Below are 23,565 nucleotides of genomic sequence, written 5' to 3'. Positions count from 1 at the left end.
TGAGGAGGCTCTTATTTCAACAGGGAGCGCATTCCAAAGTCCAGGGGCAGCAACGGAGGAGACCCTTACCCAAGTAGCCACTAAATGAGTTGGTGGCAACTGCAGACAAATCTCTCCAGATGATCTTAATAGGTGGTGGGGCTCATGGTGAAGAAGACGTGATAGTGTGGATTACCTAGCCCCTTCCTAGGCTTGGCTTGTTCAGAAGCTGGTTGTAGTAAATCCTCTCAGTCTGGTTGCCTCTGCTCTAACTTCCTCTTTACAGCTGGTTCCTGAAACTAAAGGAAGACTAATTGAGGTGGGGGGTACTTCTTCCCCACCCCTTCCTTCCTTAAATTCCACCCACATTGCCATGTATCAGTTCCTGTGGCCATCTCAATCAAGGGAGGGGAGACAGGAAAATCTCACTCAGCTGGTGGCTGAACCAGTGCCCAGGTGAGGTGAGGTTAATGCCAGCTACATACTACATAGTGAGTACTGAGTTCACTTACTGTATTCAGCATGGACAACCAGCATGTTTTGCCCAAAGTGTGTGAAACCATGTAGTCTCAGTCTGCTTCAACAGGAAGCTCTGCCTTTGCTGTAGACTGCAACTGCATTATACCATTATGTGGACAATGGTCCTCCTTGAGCCAAAATGGGTGTGGCTACATGGCATGAAGCATTCTTGCCCCAGACTCTCACCCAAGTTGCATCATATCAGGGGTGTAACAAAGTTGGAGTGGGCCCAGAGACAAAATTTTTAAATGCCGCCCCCTGTCACTGCCTTCCTCTAAATTTTTTTTTTTAAATATTCAAGGAAGCTCAGGACGAGACATGTCTCTGCCCCCCTGGAGGCAGGGGGCCCTGAGACAATGGTCTCCCATTGCCTTATTATATTTACGTCCCTGCATCATATCATGGGACAAAGTGAGCAAAGTATTCTGTCCATGAAATGGGTTGAGCTGTTAAATTTCAGAGGTAGTTTCTGGTGTCCCCCAATGCCCAATTCCACTTGGAAAAATGGAAATTGTTGAAAAGGTAAGACCACATTAAAGCGGAGATGGTCAGGCTCAATCAAACTTCTGTGTATAGGTGTTATCAGCCACTGGTGACATTTCTGAAGGCATAACCTGACTCAGGGAAGAGAGAAGCTTCTCCAAAGCTTTGGTCAGATATTCATGTTTTACCAAAGGCTTCATACGGTAATGCAAGAATTAAGATTTCTGTGTGATTATGCTTTTTCAGTACATAGATTATGCTTTCCCTAAAATGCATGGATACTGGATGTGCTAATTAGCACAATGTGATTTAAGCAGCTCAAATGCATGATTATTTCTATTATTCACATTTTGCTCTTCCAGGACCACTTCATGAAGCAAACTGAGTCATCTTTAATGGCCATGAAACTGGATTTTTCTCAGCTGGAGTGTTCATTCTGGTAATTGAACTATTTAACATTTCTTCATAGAAATAATTCATTATATATAACCCACATTCTTTAAATTTCTGTACACAGTTTTGTTATCAAATAAGTGGTATCATTTGAAGACAGGGTTTCCATTGCTTGTTGGTTCTGTGCTGTGCAGCACAATGAAATGAAACTTAACCATTGAAACTTAACCATATCACTGACACAATCCAGAGAGAACTTCCTCTTCAAGGAAACCTCCCTCTGTTGACAACTCTTTGACAACTACATTAAGGAATGGATGTGAGTAGGGAGACAGCTTCTGCAGTAGATGATTGTGCTTGCAATAGACATTATTTTGTATTGCAATAATCATTTTCATTACAAAGGAAATGTGCTACGTACTCAGTTAGCAATGTGTTGTTACTACTTAACTCTGTCTAAGAGCTACATCAAAATATACTCTCATCTAGGAACAGAAAAGGTATTTTTGTGGGGGGTGGGAGATCTATTGGTGATCCATCATTTTTTCTTTCATATACTTATTTTGTATTAATTACATTTCTATACTGCCCTATCCATCCAAAGGTTCTGGGTAGTGTATATATGTCCTCCTAGCTCTTTCTTAGCAAACTAGGGGCCAAATTACATGTGAAGCTTAATGAGCCCTGACCAGCTTTGGGTTTGTTTGTTTTTAGTCAATAGCAGTTGGACCAGGCCACCTACATGTTTTCTTTTCTTTCTTTTTCTTAAAAAAGACTATTTTCAAAAGAAAACAAGATAGGGCAATGGTCAGTATGTATATTGGTATGTTCCCTTTTGAAACTCAGGGCAGGGAACGTATTGTCTAACAGCACTCATGAATACACCCACAAAAGCATGTATCTTATCCTCAAATTCTGCTCACCCACACTTTTTTCAGAAGCAACTTCAGATGCAGACTGAAGAGTCACTGCAAAAAAGATAGGACAAAGCCAGCTTCCAATAAAGCATAACTCCTTCTTCCTTTGACTTCACATAATATGTACTCCCACCACATGCCCTTTCTTTTATATGGTACATATGCAGTACCAAGCAGTGGAGTTACCAGAACTCCTCAAAGCGCTTGAGTTAACATCCTGAAGTTTTTGGATAGACATTTCTGGGATAGCTTCATGCCAGGATTGGCTGCTTACTACAGCCTGATTCAGACGTCATGTTGTTCAAGTGTACAGATCTCTGAATATTTGTACACGTTTGTGTGAATGACTGCACCTGTGCTCATTTTAAAAGTGAACCTGGATATAGACCCTTCAAATGCATGGTACAGAAAGGAAGTGTACTTATGTCTCTGCATTCAGCATTACACATGCATGACTGTACCTGTGTACACTGTATATTCAGTGTGCAAGCACTGAACATAACCTGTGAATGTGTGTACATGCATCAGTGAACACATAAGCCCTGGTTCACACATGCAGTAGAATGAGATGGCACAAGGCGGAGGTGGCTGAATGGACTGCACAACTTCAGAATGCAGGCAGGGTGATCACATTTTTAACATCCTCTATTTAAAAAAGGGGGGGGAACCCCATGCAAACAGAAAAGCAGTACCCCAGGCAAAGGGGCTGGAATATTTTCTCCTTGATGCACTAGTTATTTTTAATTAAAAAAAATGCAAGGAGTTTATTGTGGGAGAGAGTGGCAATCAAATGTGGAAATTCCCCACTTGTAGTTTGCAGTGGTACAGTCTATCGAACCAACTCTGAACTCTTCTCCATCTTTCAAAGCTACGCTGTATCTTGAAGAGAAATCAATCATTGCCCTTACATCTGAGTAAAGAGCCCTAGGCTGGGGCTGGTAATCTTACGGGAGGCATTAAGAGGCCAATAAGAGCTGCACGCTCTGCACGCTTACTTGGGAGTAAACCCCACAGATCTCAGTTTGAGGCTGCTGAGTGATTGTGGAGTAAACCTGCATAGGTGAACACGAGCTGACAGCGCAGTTACCGCTTCTGTCGTCGCCGTGCACGGCTCTCGGACACACCGCCAAGAGCGACGCTTCTCTCCGGAAAACGTTTTTAAAGTTGGGGAAGCGGCGGTCTCCGCCTCGTCTGGCCACCTATTGGTCGCGCTGTGCTCATCATTTCGCCGGCAGGGAAAGGGAGGGGCTAAGCGACGCCCCGGAGACTGGCGGCTGCCGCCTCTGCCGTTACCTAAATTGAAAGGCAACGTGAGAGGAACGCGCAGAAGCTGAGCTCTTTGTGGAGCGAAGGGACTTTGGGCAAGAGGACTTTGCCCAGGGAAGAAGCAGCAGCAGCCGCTGCGCATCGCCAGCATTTCTTTTGTTTTTGTTGATCGTTTATTTTCCCCCCATTCTCTTCTCCCCCCCCCCTCCACGCCAACCGTCCTGCCAAACAAAGGAAGCAGGAGAGGAATTTATATCTGCGAGAGAGATGCGTTCGATCCGGAAAAGGTGGACTGTCTGCACGATAAGTATCCTCCTGATCTTTTATAAGACAAAAGAGATCGCAAGAACTGAGGAGCATCAGGAGACGATACCCGCCGGGTAAATGCAAAGCGTTCTTTTACAGGGATGTGGCAAAAGGGGAAAGGAAGCCGGGTTGCGCGCACGGCGAGGCGCCGCAAGAGCTGACTGTGCCTTTCCCTCCTGACTCGCCGGGCTTTTCTTTATCAAATGGGTTCCTGTTTAAGATATTGTGCTTTTCGGCTCTGCAGCCTGGCATAACGAAGCGTTCGGGTTGGGTGCAGGGGGAAGATGTTTCAAAGGCTGAAATAACTGTGGGTGTCTGGAAAGAAGAGTTCGAAGTGAAAATGTGGTCGCACATGATGCTTCTCGATCGCCTTGGACGCACAGGGTGTTTTCCAAGGAGAGGGCGCGCGTCGGGGTGGGGTCATTGATAAAGATAAACGCGGCAGGGCAGGGACACGCTCTTCGAAGCAGCGATGGGTTCGAAAGTAGCGCCCGAGGTTTGCCGTGCAGAAAGCGGCGCCACGCCGGATCTGTTATGTTTTCGTGCTGGCGGGGGAGTGGCATCCCTCGCAAGTTTAGCAGGCACAGGTCCCAGGATCTAGCAGCCTGCTTTTGGGCATCTTTACTCGGAAGTCAGTTCTGTTGACTTTAATGGGAGTTACTGCCAAGTAAGTGTGCATAGTGCATTGCAGCCTTTGACGTTGCTGTGAAAGCGGAGATAATACTGTCCCACAGCAGCCATTTCTTACTCATAGCAGACTCCCCAGTCCCTTGCCTCAGCAGCATGAGGACAACTAACCATAGCGCTCATGCATTCCGAGCCTCAACATGGTAACTCGCGTCATGTCTGAGTCCCACATTGTGATCCACTGGATTTACTCCCTAACAAGTGTGTTTAGGGTTTCAGCCTTATTGGAGCTTCTTGAAGCTTCTTTAGGAAGTTCCTCTACCTCGGCTGGTTGAATGTGATAACCCGGAGAAGTTCTCTGAGACTTCACTTCAGCGGTACTGGTGCAGTTTTCGTTCACTGTAGGAACACGCATCTCCTCTTGGAAACTCTTATTTTACAAAGACCACCTTCTCTCTCTTTCTTTTTCTCTTGCGAGAAGACCTCCAAAGTCCAAAGCCTCGTGCGGCTTTCCTCTTGAGGCTTTGATGTCATTTCTTCCCATCTGTCAGGCGGCAATAATGATTAACACCCCTCCCACCCCAACAAACTTCAAAATGTCCCGTGAAAAGTTAGCTTTAGCTAAGTCCCCCCGAAATACTTTCCTGGACGAGAAGCTAAAAGATAGATTACAGGATTTTTATTCCTATACAATGCAAATTTGATTCTCGCAGGCTTGCTAAACTAGAGAGACCAACGAGAGTAGTGGTGGTGGTGGGATCTGGGTGGTGGTGGTTCCGCGAGGATAAATGTGTGTGTGTGGGGGGGGGGCAGGGGTGCAGACCCTTCCGAATACTTGAGTCCCCCCTCACTTTAATGACCCTCCGCCAAACCCATCTTTTTCTCCCACCGCCCCACCAAAGTATTCTCCGTCTCCAAATAAGTGAGGAGCGGCTCTTCACGCTTTCACTATGTTTGCACCCCCGGAGGGGGCGGCGGTATCCACGAAAGATTTGGGTTGCTGGATTCACCGGCGCTTTTTGCGATCATGTTCAGACGTTACGGCTATGCTGAAACGCGTGTTGGGTGTAGATTTGTGCCTTGGAGACGTGGGTATGCATGGATGGCGCGCGGTGGTGGTGTGGAGATGATGTCCTTATAGGGAACCCAGAATGATTGACGTACAAGAACAGATTGCAACCCCTTAAGCGTAGCCGCAGCCCCCTGCATCTTCACATAGACACAAGGTGTGTGTGAAAGTAGCTGCGGGCTCTGTTGGCTCGGAGGCATGCATGCCTCTCCCTTGTTCTCTCTGCATTTTGATGCTTACATGCGCTTAGGCTTGCATCTTTGTCTCTGGCTGCAATCCTGCTAGTGCCTTAGGAAATCTGTGTGGATTCTCAGAGCGTGGAAGTAGCATACTAGACAGGCGGAAGGTTCCTCAGTGGGGCACCGGAGAGAATGCATTGTCTAGTTCGCATCCTTGCAACCCCCGTGCCTTAAGCATGTTTACTTGGAAGCCAGTCTCCCTGAGTACAGTAGGACTCCTTCCTGTTTATATTAATTCGCATGCAGCAGGCTGAACTCCCCCTTCTTTTTCGGCAGGGCTGCCAAGATGATCCCAATTCCAAAATCTGCAGCAGCAGATCTTCTAGGAAAAGCTAGCGCATTGCCGCACGACTTTGCATGCATCTGGTTCATAAGCACGCGTCGCCCTTCCTCAGTTTAGTTGATCTCCAAAGGCAGCCGCGGAAAAAGCTGTCGATTGTGAGCTGCACCGCTGGAGCTCACCTGCTTCCCTCAGTATCTCCCTCATCGCTTTCTGGTTTCTCCGGGCCAGATGCGCACAGCTGGCTAAGGAGAGGACGCGGTGGAAGGAAGCAGCAGAAGCCTCAGCAGTGCAGCTCTGTCAGCAAGAGGCTGTGCATTTCCTCTTGGCGAGACTGAAAATCCGAGAGGCGGTTTTGCAAGGCTAGCCTAAACAGGAAAAGCGCTTTGCTGCTGGTGGCTTTACACCTCTCAGGATGCCCAGTGGAAGACACAAAGGCGGGTTCGTTAGAAAAGCAGGCGGGTTCGTTCTGCTTTTCTTTCCTCCACCCCGCTAAAACAAAACAACAAAAAACACCGGTGCACAACCCAGATAGTAAAATGCCTCCTCCATTAACTCCAGTAATTACAACTCTGGAGTGTGGACCGTAATGTTAGGATTCTATTGGAAAGCGAAATCCATCCTGCCTGCTGCCCCACCCACCTTTCTTTCCTGTTTGTAATTTGTTTGCTAAATTAAAAGCTCTCAGATTGCTTTGCCTATATATTTTTTTCCCTTTGGAGGTTCAGTTGCAGTCTTCCTTTCTTTGTTAGGATTGGTATATTAAAACCTAGGTTGCGTGCATAACAGTAAGACTTTAAATATTTCTTTTTGTTATTCCTTAAATGCGTTTAAAATTGAACTGTCAATTCAAGATCTGAATCCATTTCCCATCAGAGTTGTGAAAGGATGTACTTCCTTCAGTTTTGGAATGCATGTTTGGAAGAGAAGGGAATATTAATCTACTTTATTTAGGGAGTGTGAATGTCAACCCAAGGGTTGGTGTTGGTAATCACGATGTTAATGAAGTTAAGCAATGTTTGTAGGATGAGAACTTGCAAAACTCTCAGCCTAACCTACTTCACAGGGTTGTTGTGAGGAGAAGCTTAAGTATGTAGTACACCGCTCTGGGCTCCTTGGAGGAAGAGTGGGATATAAAATGTAAATAATGATAATAAAATAATAAAACATGAGTGAATTTTCCAGTGGGGCTGGAGCCTGTGCATGCTTGCAAGGGTGGAAACACTCTGCTTCTTGCTCACATCAGTACCAAACTTCTCTCAAAATGCATGCACACTTAATCGCAGCAGAACAGGATATTGTATTACATACCTTGCTTTGTTGCTTGTCAGTGAAGCAATGCTGTGCTCCCTTTTCTTTTGAAAAAAGTTTTTGTTGCTAAGTTTCCCCACTGGCTGCTTCCTAGGGAGGGACGGTATCAAGGAGGCACGTGTTACTTCCTCTTCAGTTTGTGGTTGTCCACAAATGGAGCAAAACAAATAATCGCCTGTTTTTGTTATGCTCTGGCTAGAGGATTTTGCTATCAGTGTGCTGAACTTACACACTTTAATTGAAAGTTCTATCCATTTCAGTGGCACTTTCTTCCAGTTCATGTGCGTAGGATTGGATTGTTAGAGACTCACTGCAGACGTGTTTAGGAACATAGCTAAAGCTTGCTTAACTTGTGCTTGTCTAGATTCTTACAACTTTTTCATCTTTATTTTACACTTGCATATTTATAGCTGGCATATATTTGTTGGTTCTGTAAGTGTCTACTTAACATCTGTTGAAATACGTTAACTTTAAAAAATTAATTGATGGAAAAGATCTTTTTCATAATATGCAATAAAGTGAAAGCATTAAAAGAAAAAAAAGGGTATATAATTTGTAGGCATCTTCAGCATCCTCTGAAATGAATTCATTTCTATAATTCATTTCTTGCTTTATTGTTGGGAGCAAGACCAGATACTGGTATCTTCTCTCCCCCTCCCCCCCCGCCACCCTTTCCCAAATTAGCAAACTTTCTGTTTTACTTTGGTGAGACATCTTAGCAGCCCAGTATGAGAGTATGAGAAGCTAATGCTCTAGTTGTACTTAGATACCTAAGCTCATTGAACACCTCCAACACAGGTCAATTGAATCTGTTCCTTTAACAGTAGCAGGTACAGTGTGACTCATTCTTTTGTTACTGGTCATATACTACTGGGTAAGTATCATTCAGGAAATGTTCCGTTTGAGCCTTTTGAAAAGCATTCTTATTGAGTACCGTAGTCAGCGATTAGTTTTAGTAGACCAATAGCAGTGTGCTACTGCTATGATTTACCAACTGACTCACAGTGCCTCTCAGGTTTCTGTGTATATCCTGCATTTCATAAAATGTACAGATTTCTTCTTAGGAATGATGGCATCAATTTGCCTGTTAGCACTAATGCTGTATTTGCCCCAGTGCTGTACCCATACTGTGTCTCTGAATACATCTTCTGTTACATTCTGTAGTTTGTTGGGAGCAAGGGTTCATTCAACTCGGTGATACCTTTTGTGCATATTTACTCAGAAGTATCAGGCCATAAAGTCAAGGATTACTGAGTGAGCTACTGAGGCGCTGATTGTGTTCTCTTTTGGAAATAAGTTCTTAGTTCACATATGTTTGGTTTACACAAGACAAATGGCCTTTCTGTTTGTGCATCAACTTATGCAGGCTTAAGTGTGCTGATAAGAGGGATGATGAATTTCCAGAGTGTGTGATTTTTGGGGTGCCAAACTAAATCCGGCTTGCTCTTTCAAAGTATGTTGCTGCCTCTTTTCTCTTGGAAGGCATAGCTGTTCTTTAAGCTACAGATTTGCTGACAGTGGTGAATTAAAATAAACAACGTATTGGAATATTGTTTTGGAAAGCAAGCAGCTTTTGCATAAAAGCATTGGTGGGGTCCTAAAAATAATGCTTAAATGCCACATATACAGACAAGGATCACAATTCAGCTAATGTTAAGCTCATAAGCACTTGAAGTTAAGTCCTGTGTATTTCAAGGGAATTTAAAAAGTGCTTGGCTAGCTCAGGGAAGGATGTCGCTGATGTCCCAAATGCAGTTGCCCAAAGCCCTGTTAAGCCACCTAATGGCGCAGCGGGAAAATGACCTGACTAGCAAGTCGGAGGTTGCTGGTTCGAATCCCCTGCTGACATGTTTCCCAGACCATGGGAAACACCTGTATTGGGCAGCAGCGATATAGGAAGATGCTGAAAGGCATCATCTCATACTGTGTGGGAGATGGCAATGGTAAATCCCTCCTGTATTCTACCAAAGACAACCACAGGGCTCTGTGAACACCGACTTGATGGCACACTTTACCTTTTTAAAGCCCTTTTAGGTGTTACTTAAAGTGTGGATGCTGTACCTGAGTACACAGGTGTGTGCTGGCAAGCCTCACTCCTCATATTGATGTGCTCCTTAACCCTGCTCTCATACATTCCAAGAATACAGTGTTTGCCTAAGGAGGCAAATGCTGTCCTCAGGGAGAGATTCTCGTGGTGTCTGGGAACACCAGGCACCCAGCATTCCCAGTCATGGAGAAAATCTGTCCTTATGTACAGTGTCTGTAATTTCAGACACTTTATTTATTTATAACTGATTTTCAACAAATAGAAAAGCATAGAAGGCTTACATAGAAGAAGATGAAGATAGTATCCTTCCTCAAAGCGTTCAGTCTTAAAAGAAAGAAAGACACTGGCAACAGTCACTGGAGAGACACTGTGCTGGCATTGAATAGGGTCATTTGCTTTCCCCCTGCTAAATATATAGAGAACACCACTTTGCAAAGTGCCTCTTTGCCTGTGCTGTACTTGTGAACAGTGTGCGGTTATGTTATGTGTGGGCTAGTGCTTGCTGCCATGCTCTCATTGATGGCTGCTTCTGAGTATGGCACCTGAACAGTGTTCCCTCTAACAGATTCCCAGATGTTGACTACAATTCCCATAATCTCCAGCCAAAGGCCATTGCAACTTGGAAGGCTGGGAGCTGTAGTCAACAACATCTGGGAATCCCTGTTAGAGGGAACACTGCACTGGAATAGGGCTCTAGTTGGAACAGCAAATGAGGGTGGATATAAGCATGCTGGAGATGGCAAAGACATCAACAACAATATACCTTGAACTTGGAGCTGGAGAAGTATCATAATGCAGAACAGTTGGGATTTGCAATCTCACAAATAATATAAGGTTGCTTTAATGTACCACCCCACATCTGCTTTGATATAGATGCTGACTAAATTGTGAACTCTCAGGTCTGCTGTATTTCAAGCATTAGCACTTTCAGGGACACAAACGTTGTGAAAAGCTAGCTCGTGTCTCCCATGCCACTTCTTGAGAATTCCTAATGGACGCAAAAATCCTCTCTGATGTAATTTTTCTCTGTACCTTGATGCATTTTGTTCATTTTCCTTGTGAAGTATACTTCAAGAATACTGAAGTGTGGCAGAGAGATATATGAAGAAGAAAAGTAGGAATGGCTTTTTTAAAAAAACAACAACAAGAAGGTTATATTGTTGGAAGAAAAAAAGCATAAAGCATAGAGTAACGAAACTTGATTTGTATCTTCCACTCTAGATTACACATAATAACAATTATTCTTTATGGCATGTATGTTTAAAGACTATGGCCTCAATTTGAAAAATCTTGCCCTCCCCACAGGGGGAAAAATTGTGTATAAAGTAAAAATCATTTTGTTTTTCAGTAGGTGGCACCCTTAGCTGTAAATCAGTATGATTCATTGGATGAGGTGCAGCTCCTTTTCTTGCACATATATCAGTGATCTTCACTATTTGTCAAGCAGGGGCCACTTTGGCAAAAACAAACAAACTTTACCTGAGATGCACAAGGTGATAGACCTCCATGCAGTGCTGAACTTTTCCAAGTACCCAGGGGAGCTTTAAGAGAAATGAAACCCTGTGGTGCCCCAGCATCATCTTGGAATGCTGGGAATTGTAGTCCTTCCCAGTGCTTTCCTTATAGAGCTCTATGAGCAAAAGACTGGGAAGGACTACACTTCCCAGTGCTGTGTGTGCATGTGCCTTCCAAGATGCACTAGAGTTAGAAAGGGTTCCATACAGCAATGTGTGGTGGGAAGGGTTGTTTCCTGAGGTAACAAGGTAACTATATGGGGTATTTGGCTTCTGCTGAATCTTTGTGCAGGCATGATAAACAAGTAGGGAGCCACATTTAGGGTCAGCGGGAGCCACCACTGGCTTGTGGGCCTTTCCACGAAGAACACTGCCATAGACCCTCCAAAGATAATATGATTCTTTACCTATCAAAGTACCAAGGTAACAAGATATTTTTGAGCAAGTGAAAAGCCTGCTACATTTTGGATTTAATGAAGTACTGTTTTTCTCTCTTTAGTCCAATATGTTGGATAAGGTTTCTGCATGCAGCAAACAGAATTCCTTGAGACCTACTGAAGAGAAACTCCATGTTGATTCAAAGACTTGAAACTTATTTTAGATTTGTCTGAGCTGGTTCAGTCAGTTAGGAGATATAGGCCCAGTTCAAATGGTTGGTTATTATGTGCATAAGGAGGCATGATTTGTGCTCTTCACCCTTCCCCTTCTCTGTGTGCAAGAGGAGGAAGTCTAAAGCACTTTGCAGTTTGTAACAAATTAGTCAGGGAGAGACCCGCATTTAGGGCCAGTGGGGTCAGGGAACTACATTTAGGGTCAAAACAGTTTGCTGTTTTGTTCAAATATGGGAAACCATCATTCGTACAAAACATATTTATTTAACATATCAGGATATCAAACCAAGATATGACCATTTACATGCTCTACTTGTGTGCAAAGGAGAGAGAGCATATGAGTCCAAGACTTGTGCCTGTTCATGCACATGACTATAAACCATGGTTTGCCATCACGTCTGGGCAATAATCTGCTATTATTGGATGGTCTGTAAGGAGATCTGCTTGGACGACAGTCTTACTTAACTAATACTCATTCTGATATAGTTTTAAACATTCTGAGTTGAAAGACTCTTTGAGTTAGAAGGCTATGAATGGGGATGCAGAGAGAGCCACGGTAGCTCCTATGCAAACCTTTTCCCTCTAATGGCAAAAAAAGGAAAACAGGTGCACTGGTGTTTGAATGAGTAAGGAGCTCATAGTATGCCAGGAAACAAGCCAGCAGGGCTTATACTTGCATGATGCAACCAATGACTTCATAGTAACATGATTGATTGATTGATTGCATTTCTATACCACTTTGTATAGAAATCTCTAGGTGGTGTACAAATTAAAACATAATATAAAAACATTTAAAAATTCATAAACATAAAATTCTAGAAACATAGGTAAGTGCCAAACATTTTAAAACTTAGGTTGTGATCTCATGCATGCTCATACTCATCTGAAGTAATGCTTAGGATTAAGTTGACTTGGCATTCTGCAATGCTGTCCAGCGTTGCTTTTGAGTAAGCGGCATTGAGATCAGTGTGGTTTACTCCATAGCAAATTGCCTTATACTGAGTCGGACCATTGGTCCTACCTGAATATTGTCTACACTGAATGGCAGTAGCTCTCCAAGATTTCAGGTGTGAATCTTTCCCAGCCCTATCTGGTGTCAGGGAGTGAACTGGGGACCTTTTGCATGAAAGTGCTCTTCCACTGGGCTATGGCCCACCACCATAGGGAACATAGGAAGCTGCCATATACTGAGTCAGACCATTGATCTATCTAGCTTAGTAATATCTTCACAGACTGGCAGCGGCTTCTCCAAGGTGTGAGAAGCCGCTCTCTCAGCCCTATCTTGAAGAAGCCAGAAAGGGAACCTCGAAGCTTCTGCTCTTCCCAGAGCAGCTCCATCCCCTGAAGGGAATATCTTACAGTGCTCACTCTTCTAGTCTCCCATTCATATGCAACCAGGGCAGGCCCTGCTTAGCTAAGGGGACAAGTCATGCTTGCTACCACAAGACCAGCTCTCAAGACCGAAGGGGAATATCCTACAGCGCTCACATGTAGTCACCCATCCAAATGTAAACCAAAGCAAACCCTGCATAGCAAATGGGACAATTCATGCTTGCTTTCACAAGAGCAGCTTTCCTCTCCAGTTTAAGTGTATATTTGAGTATTGCCTTAGCTGGTTTATTGCATTATGAGCTTTCCTAATAGCTCTGCTGTGGGGAACTGCTTCTTGAGGAACCCGCATTCATGCTCCATTGGGCACGTGGAACTAGCACCACAGTTTTTGTTTTGTTTTAAACCTGGCCATTGATGTAGGACTTCCATCATTGTTATAGTTGGAGACCTAGCTGTGGTCAAATAAGGCTAGCTTGTAGGAGACGCTACAAACTAAAGGAATATGACAAGTATTCTGATGATGAAAACTCTGTTTATGACTGAAATCCTATTAGCACTTCATGTTGCAATTATATCACATGGCAGCCAGGGCTGCAAACGTAAAGAAATCTTGAAGAGCAGCTCCTCACTAAAAAAATTTGTGGGGAGAGGAAAGACACTTTTGTGGGAGAGAGATATGTTTTGCACCCTTGCATGGCATTGTGGGTGGTGATAACTAGTTGAAAGGGAAAAGCTTATCCTAAGTAGATGCTTGTTAAATAGGTACAATTAACAAACAATTTTTTCCAGTATTTTCAGTATATATTATAAATCAGCGAGCATCATAAGAAAGTGGTATTAAATATTTAGTAGGTGGTTCTACATTTGGTTTATGATTGACTGAGTTATGAGGTGTTTGGGTGCCTTGCTTGTTTTGTGGCTCTTGCTTGACTTAGCTGGAGCTATGTTCTCTGCACGAATCCTTATCTATTCCTGCTTTGTTGTTGGCTTATTATGATCTGAGTCATGACCTCTCATTATGTGAGTTAATTGGAGTTGGGTTGGATAGAGGAAGTTGTTGTGTGGGGAGATGGAGAGGAGAGCTGGTCTTGTGGTAGCAAGCATGATTTGTCCCCCTTGCTAAGCGGGGTCCACCCTGGTTTGCATTTGAATGGGAGACTACATATGTGAGCACTATAAGATATTCCCTTTAGGGGACGGGGCTACTCTGAGAAGAAGGTTCCAGGTTCCTTGAATGCAGAAGGTTCCAAGTTTCTTCCCTGGCATCTCCAACATAGGACAGAGAGAGCCCTCAGACTAATAGCCTTTGATAGACCTGTTCTCCTTGAATTTATCTAAGCCTTTCTTAAAGCCATTCAGGCTGGTGGCTGACACCACATCTTGTGGTGGAGAATTTCATAGGTTAATTATGTATAGTGTGAAAAAGTAATTCCTTTTGTTGGTCCTAAATTTCTTGGCAATCAATTTCATAGGATGACCCCTGGTTCTAGTGCTACGTGAGAAGGAGAAAAATTTCACCCTTTCTCCACACCATGCATAATTTTATAGACCTCTATCATGTCTACCGTCAGACATCTTTTTTTTTTTCTCAACTCAAAAACCCTAGGTGGTGTGGCCTTGCCTTGACCTCCTTCAGGGTGTCTCAGCTGCCATCACTCGGATCTAACCTGGCAGGATCTGAGATTACTTCTCCTCACTCTTGTCTGTGTAGTAGCGTAGGAGTCTCTCCTTTGGTGATGTGAGAAAGAAAAGTGAAATGTTCTTATTCCTTGATGAAATGAATAACAAGGTTTACTGTTTAAACAGAGGCACTTAAAAGCGTAATGGTTACAGATCTACATAAGTGCAGCGGTTTCAGGGTAAGGTCACAGTTCTTATAATTTACACAGCTTATAGCAATGCAGCTAGTTCTCAGATGTTACACAGTTAAGGTGCTTTCTTTCCTCTTCTCCTCTCTACACAGGGTTTAGCTGCCTAGTTTGATCACATTGACCTACCTCTCCTCAGGAGTTTCAGGACTTCTCCTGAACAGGAAATAGGGTAGACTTCTTACCAGAGAGTAGTTTTCTCCTCTGCCTCTCCCTAAGCCTCGCTTCTCTCTTCTCCAGAGAAGTCCCTCCTGTTCACAGCTACTTTCTTGATCCAAGCCTCCAGCTCACCTGCGATTCTTAACTCTCTAACTGCCATTCAGCTGGTCTTTAACTTTCACCTTTCTCTCTAACTGCCTCCTGCTGAATTCCAAACAGAGGTGGCCGGTGAGGGCGGCGAGAGGTACCTTTTAAAAAAAAAGTCATTATCTGTGGTACTGCTGGCGCCTGCAAGCCGTGGCGGGAGCAGCAGCTCCCCGCCCAGCATCCCGCCTGGCGGCAGCGCTCACCTGACCTCTGCACATGCGAACTATCACATGCCATACATCCTGAAAACAGATACGTATAAGGTATAAGGTGTGGTGTAGTTTGGATTGGGATGACTAAGTGACAGACAAACTGTTTCAGATTGTCTAAGGTGAAAAATTGCTTGTGAAGCAGTACGTGGAAGTTCACACCTTGCACATGTGTTTATACAGAGGGAAAGATTTAGATGAGGAAGGGATGCTATGTCGACAGACTCAACACTATTGCTGGCAGTCTTGGCTCAGATTCATAAGCAGGTTTAGCAAGGGTGGGGGAGGCTATGTTCTATTTTGAGCTTGAAATGAAACACAAAATTTTTGAAAGAGCCAGGCCGGCTGATTCAACGAAACAGACTTGAAATGTTTTGAGTGTTTCAAGTGTTCTGGATCCAATGGGGGTTCAGGGGGAAAGGTTAAAAATGTGTTAAAAATTGCCCACTTGCCCATTCCTTTTGTGGGTTGGGTGCATAATGCCCTACCACACAATGCACTTTGGTGTCCCTAGGACCTACCCATGGAACAGTGGGGTGTTTTGAGTTCCCCATTGTTCCCTATGGCTGAAACAAGCAGAGCGCACACATTTTGCAACGCTGCCTTGAAAAACATGGCAAAACAGAAGCACACAGTAAAAGAGAATCTGTCTCTCCCAATGCAGAGCACATGTTTCAAAGTTAGTCTAGTAATGGCCAAAAAAGAAGCAGTGACCCAGAATCCACTGCCAGCCACAGTGCCTGTGCTGAAGTAATATCATTGGCACAAGTTGTTCTCTCACACACAATTATGACATGTTCCTTCCTAGCATTGCAACAGCTTCCACAGCAGCACCCTTAGTAGCAATCATAGCCATATGCTCAACTAGAGGAACTTCAGTCACATTCTGCCTTACACCTTGCAAATCAGACTGCAGAGCAGTGAGTGAAGAAGCTCAGTTTAGTCTCAACTCAAGGCAGACATGGAGCTCATGTCACAGCAATCACCAAGAAATATTACACACACTCACTGCCCATTCTTTGCCACAACACTATCTCACAAACAAAACACAACTCAAGGCAGGCAGGCAACCAAGTTCTGCCATTTTCAATCTGAGATCCAGCAAACCCAGATATTTATAGCAGCAAAAGCAAAACCTATTTTACTCGGTGCTGAGAAAAGAAAGCCTAAAAACCAAACCTTCCTTCCTTCTATCTTGCCTGCCACAGGGATAAAGGAGGACAGGGAGCAGTCATGGCCTGGTGCAGACAATAGTGAGCTAGATGGAACAATGTTCTGACAAGAAACAAATCTTTTAGGCTCTTACCATGAGAATAACTCTTCTTTTCTCTCTCTCCTTCTCCAGCATATGTATATCGGCATATGCATAACATACCATGGCCTCAGATTGGTGCTGGGCCCTGACTAACAGCTTGACACATGGGTCAGGGTACCAGTCCATCTCATCATTGGCCGTGGTGGCATACGTATTTGTCTGCTTGTGTCAGCAGCACTAATGGGCAGACTCTGACATGTCTGGTTTGGGGGTTGGCCGAAGGGTTTGGGGATTGACAACCATTGTCGAGTTCGGCCAGACTTGGTGATGCGTTGCACAAAACTGGATCAGTTCCATCTCCTAGCCTGCCACCAGCTCCTGCAGGTACTGCAGAACACACAGCTCAGCACTGCTGCAGGGCTTGGGCTCTTCCTGTATCTCTAGCAAGACGCCAAGGAAGCCCTCTGTGAACCACTGGGTGGATTGGCGGCTCAATTGGCATTGCCAGGGACACCACACTGCTTGACTGGGAAGTGATGGCGATGCTGCTTCTGAGGTGGACTATGTACCAGCAGTAGGTGCTACAGCACCCGGTTTCATCCCAGCCTCCTCTCCTCGGCTTGCCTGACCTCTTCAATCAGGAAGTCCTCCACCTGGGCAGCTGGTCAGAGGTGACAGCTTTGCTTTTCATCCTTGGGCCGCATAGGCAGGACAAAACATGCACTGCTGATGCACCCAAGGGTGTCATGAGCCGATCCACCCAGAGGTGCAGCTAGGTAATTTTGGACCCTGGACCTAATGGCTTACAGGGACCCCCTTGCAAGATAAGCATTCTCCTCTCTCTCTCTCTCTCTCTCTCTCTCTCTCTCTCTCTCTCTATATATATATATATATATATATACACACACCCTTCTAACTTGCTTCCCATTGACCTACAGATACCAAATTTTGCATAGACAATCTTGCCACAAATTAGCTGAATGATTTGAATGTACCTACTACACCCCCCCAAAAAATCAAAATTTAAAAAGCTTGAGGGGACCCCCCCAACACACACACACACACACACACACACACACACAGCAGGGAAACTGAGTCTGGCAGGCCGGGCACCAGAACACACCACCCTACAAAAACAAAATAATAGAGTACATTCCCGGCACACAATAGCAGCAAAGGTGCACCTTGGGACAGCATCAGAAAATAAAGACAAACAAACAAACTGCACAGCACCCCAGTTATTAAAGCCAGTGGGGGCTGTATGCAAGTAAGAAAGAAGATAATTCACAGAAGAAGAAAAATCCAAAGCAGCACCCAAGTAAAGGCATTGGGACTGCTGGTACAATTAAAAAAAATAGGGTAAAGAAAGAAAAGCAGTTGGCACTGCAAATTAAAAAGGGGAGAAAAAAGAGAGACAGATAACCTCAGCAGTTACTCTGTCTTTTGCCACTGGACCAGGCAGGCACCACCACCACCAGTCTCCTCTCTTGTTGCTGCAGTCTCTCTGATCCTTCCTCCTCCTGATGTATCCTCTTCAAGTGAGACACACTATAAGACTCTGCCTCCTGTTCCCTTAACTACGGTTTGAAACTCCCTCCTTTGGCCTCCTCCTCCCAGCCAATGGGGGCACAGTTGCCCGTGAGAACACTTGATTTGTATGACAACAAGCCAACCAAGAAGAAAGGAGATTTCAAGCCATTTGGAAGCCAGTGCTAGACAAACAATCAGCAAGAGAAAAACAGGTTTCCAAAATGGGAACCGAAACACTTGAAACGTTTCAAAACGGGGTTATTTTGTTTTGAGCTTGAAACAGGCCATTTATTTTAAGGGTGCTGTGTTTTGAGCTTGATACATTCAAAACGGTTGTTTTGAGCTTGAAACGTTTTGCACATCTCTCATCGTTGGTTGTTCACCAACCAACCTTTTGTAGTTAGAGTGTAGATGCTTTAAAATGTTTTTGGAAAAGAACTTGATGATGTTTGAAATCTCATACATTGGCATCAGCAGAATTGAATGGAACCAAGAGTATGATAATGTGTCTACTTACCTCTGCTTATTGTTTGAAAACCACACCGTAACCAACCTTGAATTTGATTTTACTGGACAGTAAAGGATATAGCGGCAAAGAACTTCATGTGACTTAACATTACAATAGCTTACACCACACAGGATATGAATGGGCAGTAGCTTAGATAGTTTTAAAAGGGGATAAAACAAAGTTATGGAGGACAAGTCTATCAGTGACTGTTAGCCATGTTTGCTATATGAAATCTCCATGTTCAGATGCACTATGCCTCTGGATACCAGTTGCTGAGGAGGGCAGCAACAGCATTTTCTTCATGCTCTGCTTGTTGGCTCTCAGAGACATCCGGTTGGCTACTATGGGGAACAGAATTATGGATTCAGTTGACTTTTGGTGTGTTCCTTCCAGAGCTCTTGACTTGTGTCCTTATGAAAGATCAGGGGCTAAGACTACTTATTGTTTGGGGCAGTAAACACAATGGTGGGTGGGTTGGGGTTTGCTCCGGGAAATAGGTAGGGTGTATCTTTTATCACATGACAGGATACAATGACCACGTTTGCCTATCACATAAAAAGGACAAATTGCCTTATAGCACCTTCAAGTCTTACTAGCTTATTGTAGCAAGAACTTTCCTGGGCAAATTCTAGTCTTGAATGTGTTGCACAATTCAGCAGCATCATAGGGCAGAAGCAGGTCCAGGAGCATAGCTACAATTTAACGAGGGAGCTTTCCGGTTGAGTGACACCTAGCTCTTTGTTCTCTTCCTCCCTCTTCTCCGAAGAAAAAAGCAGGGGCCATCTTCACTTTTTTTTTTTACCCGGGGCCCACTCCAAGCTTGGTACGTCCATGCGCATGCCTAAAATTAATTGTAAACCGCCCTGAGCCATTTTGGAAGGGTGATATACAAATCAAATCAAATCAAATAAATAAAACCATAGCTGTGTTGCATTGTCAGGGAGTAGCAGAGTAGCAGCATCCTGACAAAAATCTAGCTCATGTCACTTGAGAAGGAAAGGCAAAGGTTTCTGAGGATTGCTGCAGCCTTTGTTCAAATAGAAAATGATTTTTTTAATATTTGTCTTTTCTCTCTTCTTTTGAAGCAAGTGAGAAAGAGAAGATATGTGTAGGATTCTGCCTGGGTAGCATAATAATGTAATCATTTACTATATTTATATATCCATCACAGTTACAAGTAAATAAAGGAACAGTGATGTTTTTGATGTAGTGTCGAAAAAAGTTTCTGATTGGCGCTAAGCTAATTTTAACTCTGTCTTGTTTTGCATTATATTTCAGATATGGTGAGCTAAGTTTAAGTAGATCAATGGTCAATAGCTCTGATAAAATAAACCAGAAGAGTGGATCTTCAATATTCCAGCATTCTGTGGAAAGATGGAAAATAAATTCCTCCTTGGTACTGGAAATCAGGTGAGTACCTTTAAATAACACACAGCTCATTTATATAATCTTGTAGCCTGTCATTATTAGGGGATCTGACAAACCTTTCTTGATTTACCACTGTTGATTTATTATTTTTTCCTGTGTTGAAGACAAAACTTTGTATTGGATGGATGTAGGGATATGCATGAAATTTGCTCAGATCGATTAGAATTTGAATTCAAAAACATTGAATAGAGTGGAGATTTACTTGAATCGATTTCAGTTCACCCAAAGTCTAATCGAATTCAGTGTGGCTGCCGCATCAGCAAGCACCGCACCCAGCAAAGCGGTGGGGCAGCAGAGTAGTGGATAAGGACCTACTTACCTGGTTTTTATAGGAACCAATCCACGCCCTGCCGAACCAGTTTGTATGCGGGTGCCTGAGCCGGTTTAGCGCTTCCCTACTTACACTGCTGCGTGGGAACAAATAGGCCTGCTGTATTAAGCTGCTTGCAAGAAAGGCTGGGTATGAACATGATAAGAAAGTAGATACAACATAAAGATGGTCATCCTGCTTAAAGGAAAATGCTTGCACATGTGTAGTATTTTAGATCGGATGACACAAAGTTAGGACATTATTCTTTTAGACATTATAGGATTTTGTTATTTTGTACGACTAGTTTTAGATGTGACTCAGAAGCACAAGTGGTATCTGTCAAATTCTGGGGAGAAATGGATGGTTTTATTTTATTTTTATTTATATATGGCACACTTCTGTTCTGCTCCACTTGCAAATCTCTGGGCAGTGTACTGTCTAAAACACAATGATTAAAACATTAACACAGTTAAAACAATAAAAACTCTCAAATTTTAAACTATAAATTAAAAGCCTGATTAAACAGGTATGTGTTCAGATTTTTCTTTAAAACGTGCAGAGAAGGGGAGGCTCTAACTTTGTTAGGAAGCGCATTTTAAAGTCCCAGAGTTTTGAGTTGCCACCAACTGAGCTGGTGACAACTGCAACCAAATGTCCCGTGGTGATCTTAATAGGTGGCAGGTTTCATGAAGAAGGTGGTGTTTTCTTAAATTCCTTGGAACCAATCTATATAAGTCATATCCAGCTTTATAAGTCATATCCAGCACTTTGTATTTTGCCCAGTAACTTACTTGCAGCCAGTGTAGATCTTTCAAAATGGGTGTAATATGATCTCTTCAGGTTGCCCAGGAGACCAACCTAATAACTACCTTCTGCATTTTCTATGGATGGGTTCAAACAACTGCCTATAAGTACTAAGGAATGAGAGATTGTGGGGAGTGCACACTCCTGTTGGGTGTGACATCTGAACCCACTCGTGTTTGGTTCCTGATTACCCACTTCCACCTAATATTTCACTGACTTTGTCAAACCAACTTCAAATCTTGGTTTCAAGTGGCTGCCAAAAGTCAGGAAGATAGGTGGAAGTGGGCAAATACAGCAAGAAACCGGACTTGAGCAGGTTCAGTTAGGATGCCCCATAGGAGTGTATACTCCCCATTACCTCCCTATGACCTTCCTCTCATTCCTACTTGGTAAGTACTTAAAGGTAGGAATGTGCTCGAAACGTGATTCAATGTCTGAATTGCAGCACAATCCCTTTAAAACTGAAGGCTTCCAAAACCCTTTTAACAAGGAGGCGAGCAGGTCCATCCCTGCTCCTTCTCCACGTGCTGCCATTGCCGTACTTGGGGTGTTCCCCCCAGCTACTGGTGCTCCCTGGTGGCGTTCTCCCCCAGCAGCCCCTGCATGGCGCCAGCACTCTTGCACATGGGGTTGTGCTGCGATTCAGATGCCGAATCGCTTGTTGAGCACATCCCTACTTATAGGCAGTTGTGTGAACCCAGCCTACTTGTGAGTTCTTCAGGGCAACTGGCAGCCACTGTTGGAGACAGAAGGTTGGATACGATGGACCTTTATCTAATCTTGCATGGCAGTTGTAAGTTTGCATGAGGCTGACATAACAGATGTTCCTTGTTTTTCCCATACTGAGCACATCTATTGCCATGCAAGTTGCAAAGAGGTCCTTTCTCTTCCTCTCTAGACACTGCCATTTGGACGGATGATGATGGACAAAGGAACAGCACAGGCTTAAGTCCTAGTGCACTTGTATTGAATGTACATATGACTCCTTTCAAAATTACTATGAAGATCCATTCTTAGCCTGCTCAAGTTTCGGTACCAACGGAAACAGTGTGAGTGAGATGACGGCTGCAGATCTGAAATAGGCCTGAAAGTAGACAGTGGTCGTGCAAGCCTTGATGCCTTCTTAGGACCTGGTATATAATGTTGCAGATGGATAATGGTAGTGCTTGTCTCTAGATAAACAAATTCGGCTTGGCAGTTCCAAACTGTCAGCCTGAAACGGAGTAGCCTTACAATTGAAAAGCAGCAGGCTGATTGCCTCCTTTTAGTTATTAAGCACATGTCTGGGGCTTTGTCCCAGGCTAGAGAGCAGAAAAGAGGATTCTCTCCTGGAGATTATTAAGACAATTAGCATAGTTAGTATGTATGGTCACCTAGCATGGAAGTTCTGAACTGGTGCTTGGAATCAGTAATGGACTAGATGCGAATGAACAAAGAGAAGCTTAATCCAGGCAAGATAGAAGTACTCTGAGTCAGTACATTTACAAGTTGGTTGATAGGATTCAGTCTGGTTTGGATGGGGTTGTGCTCCTCTTGAAAAGCCAGGTTTGCAGTTTGGGGGTGCTGCTGGATCTGGTATTGCTTCTGGATGCTTAGGTGGTAATGACTAGGAGCAGCCTTGCACAACTTTGGCTGAGGTTCTGGCCGTGCTCATTCCTGAGATAGGAGAATTGGACTGCAGTTGCACAGACCTTACTTACTTCAGGGCTTGACTGCTGCAATGCATTGTATGTTGGACTACCCTTATAAAAGATTTGGAAGCTGTGAGGCTGCTGACGAGCCACTTTTGGAGAGAATTTCATTCTGCTCAGGTTTCATCTGTGCTTGTTGCTGGTTTCCTTCCAGGTACCATTTAAGGTGCTGGTTAGTGTCCTAAATCAAGGTTCTTCACATTTGAGTCCCCAAATGTAGTTGGACTACAACTCCCATCATCCCCAGCCACAATGGCTTTGACATCTGGGGATCCAAGTTTGAGAAACACTGCCTTAAACGGCTGAGAGCCAGGATACTTTAAGGACCCTCTCTCCTTGTATGAAACTGCCCCCTCTTCAGCCAGCTGGAGCGGCCTTTCTGCAAGCCTCACCATTGGTCAACCTGTGGTTGATGGGGAAAATAGGGAAGGGCCTTTTTTGTGCCAGCATCATACTGTGGTACAGCCTCCTGCATGAGATTCATTTAGCCCCATCTCTTGGTTTTCATAAGTCATTTTTGCTTAGGCAGGCATTTGGTCTGCCTGTCATTTGATTGTGTCACTCTTTGACACGTTCTCTCTGCTGTGCCTCTGTTTTGAGTTTGATGATGTTGCTTATTTATATTGGCTGACATTCAGAGCAGTTTACCATAGGAGCTCAGAACAACTGCTGCCACAGAGCACTAATCCTCAAGCTGTTGGGTGCTCTCCCTCAGTGATGTGTTTCTGCTCTAATAGCAATTGCGGGGTCTGGGCAAGCTCTG

At 44.0% G+C, this 23,565-nt stretch overlaps 1 protein-coding gene across 4 annotated transcripts in view; it reads left to right on the top strand.

Annotated features, from left to right (window-relative positions):
* The first annotated feature begins 3,569 nt into the window (after positions 1-3,569).
* The window catches only part of ST8SIA4 (ST8 alpha-N-acetyl-neuraminide alpha-2,8-sialyltransferase 4), a 128,724-nt gene continuing 108,728 nt past the window's right edge, over positions 3,570-23,565 (top strand). Inside the window, exons 1-2 of one of the 4 annotated variants that reach the window (XM_053301164.1) lie at positions 3,570-3,937; positions 19,848-19,979. In XM_053301164.1, coding sequence (XP_053157139.1) covers positions 3,825-3,937; positions 19,848-19,979 — 245 coding nt within the window. In that variant the 5' untranslated portion in view covers positions 3,570-3,824. Of the gene's footprint in view, positions 3,938-11,216; positions 11,374-19,847; positions 19,980-23,565 lie in introns of those variants that run through there. The other 3 variants (XM_053301161.1, XM_053301163.1, XM_053301162.1) reach the window with 3 other exon arrangements.

This window comes from Hemicordylus capensis, chromosome 2 (genome assembly GCF_027244095.1).
Source record: "Hemicordylus capensis ecotype Gifberg chromosome 2, rHemCap1.1.pri, whole genome shotgun sequence".
NCBI lineage: Eukaryota > Metazoa > Chordata > Lepidosauria > Squamata > Cordylidae > Hemicordylus > Hemicordylus capensis.
Note: the sequence above shows the minus strand (reverse complement) of the source record. Positions and strands in the feature narration are given on the sequence as shown.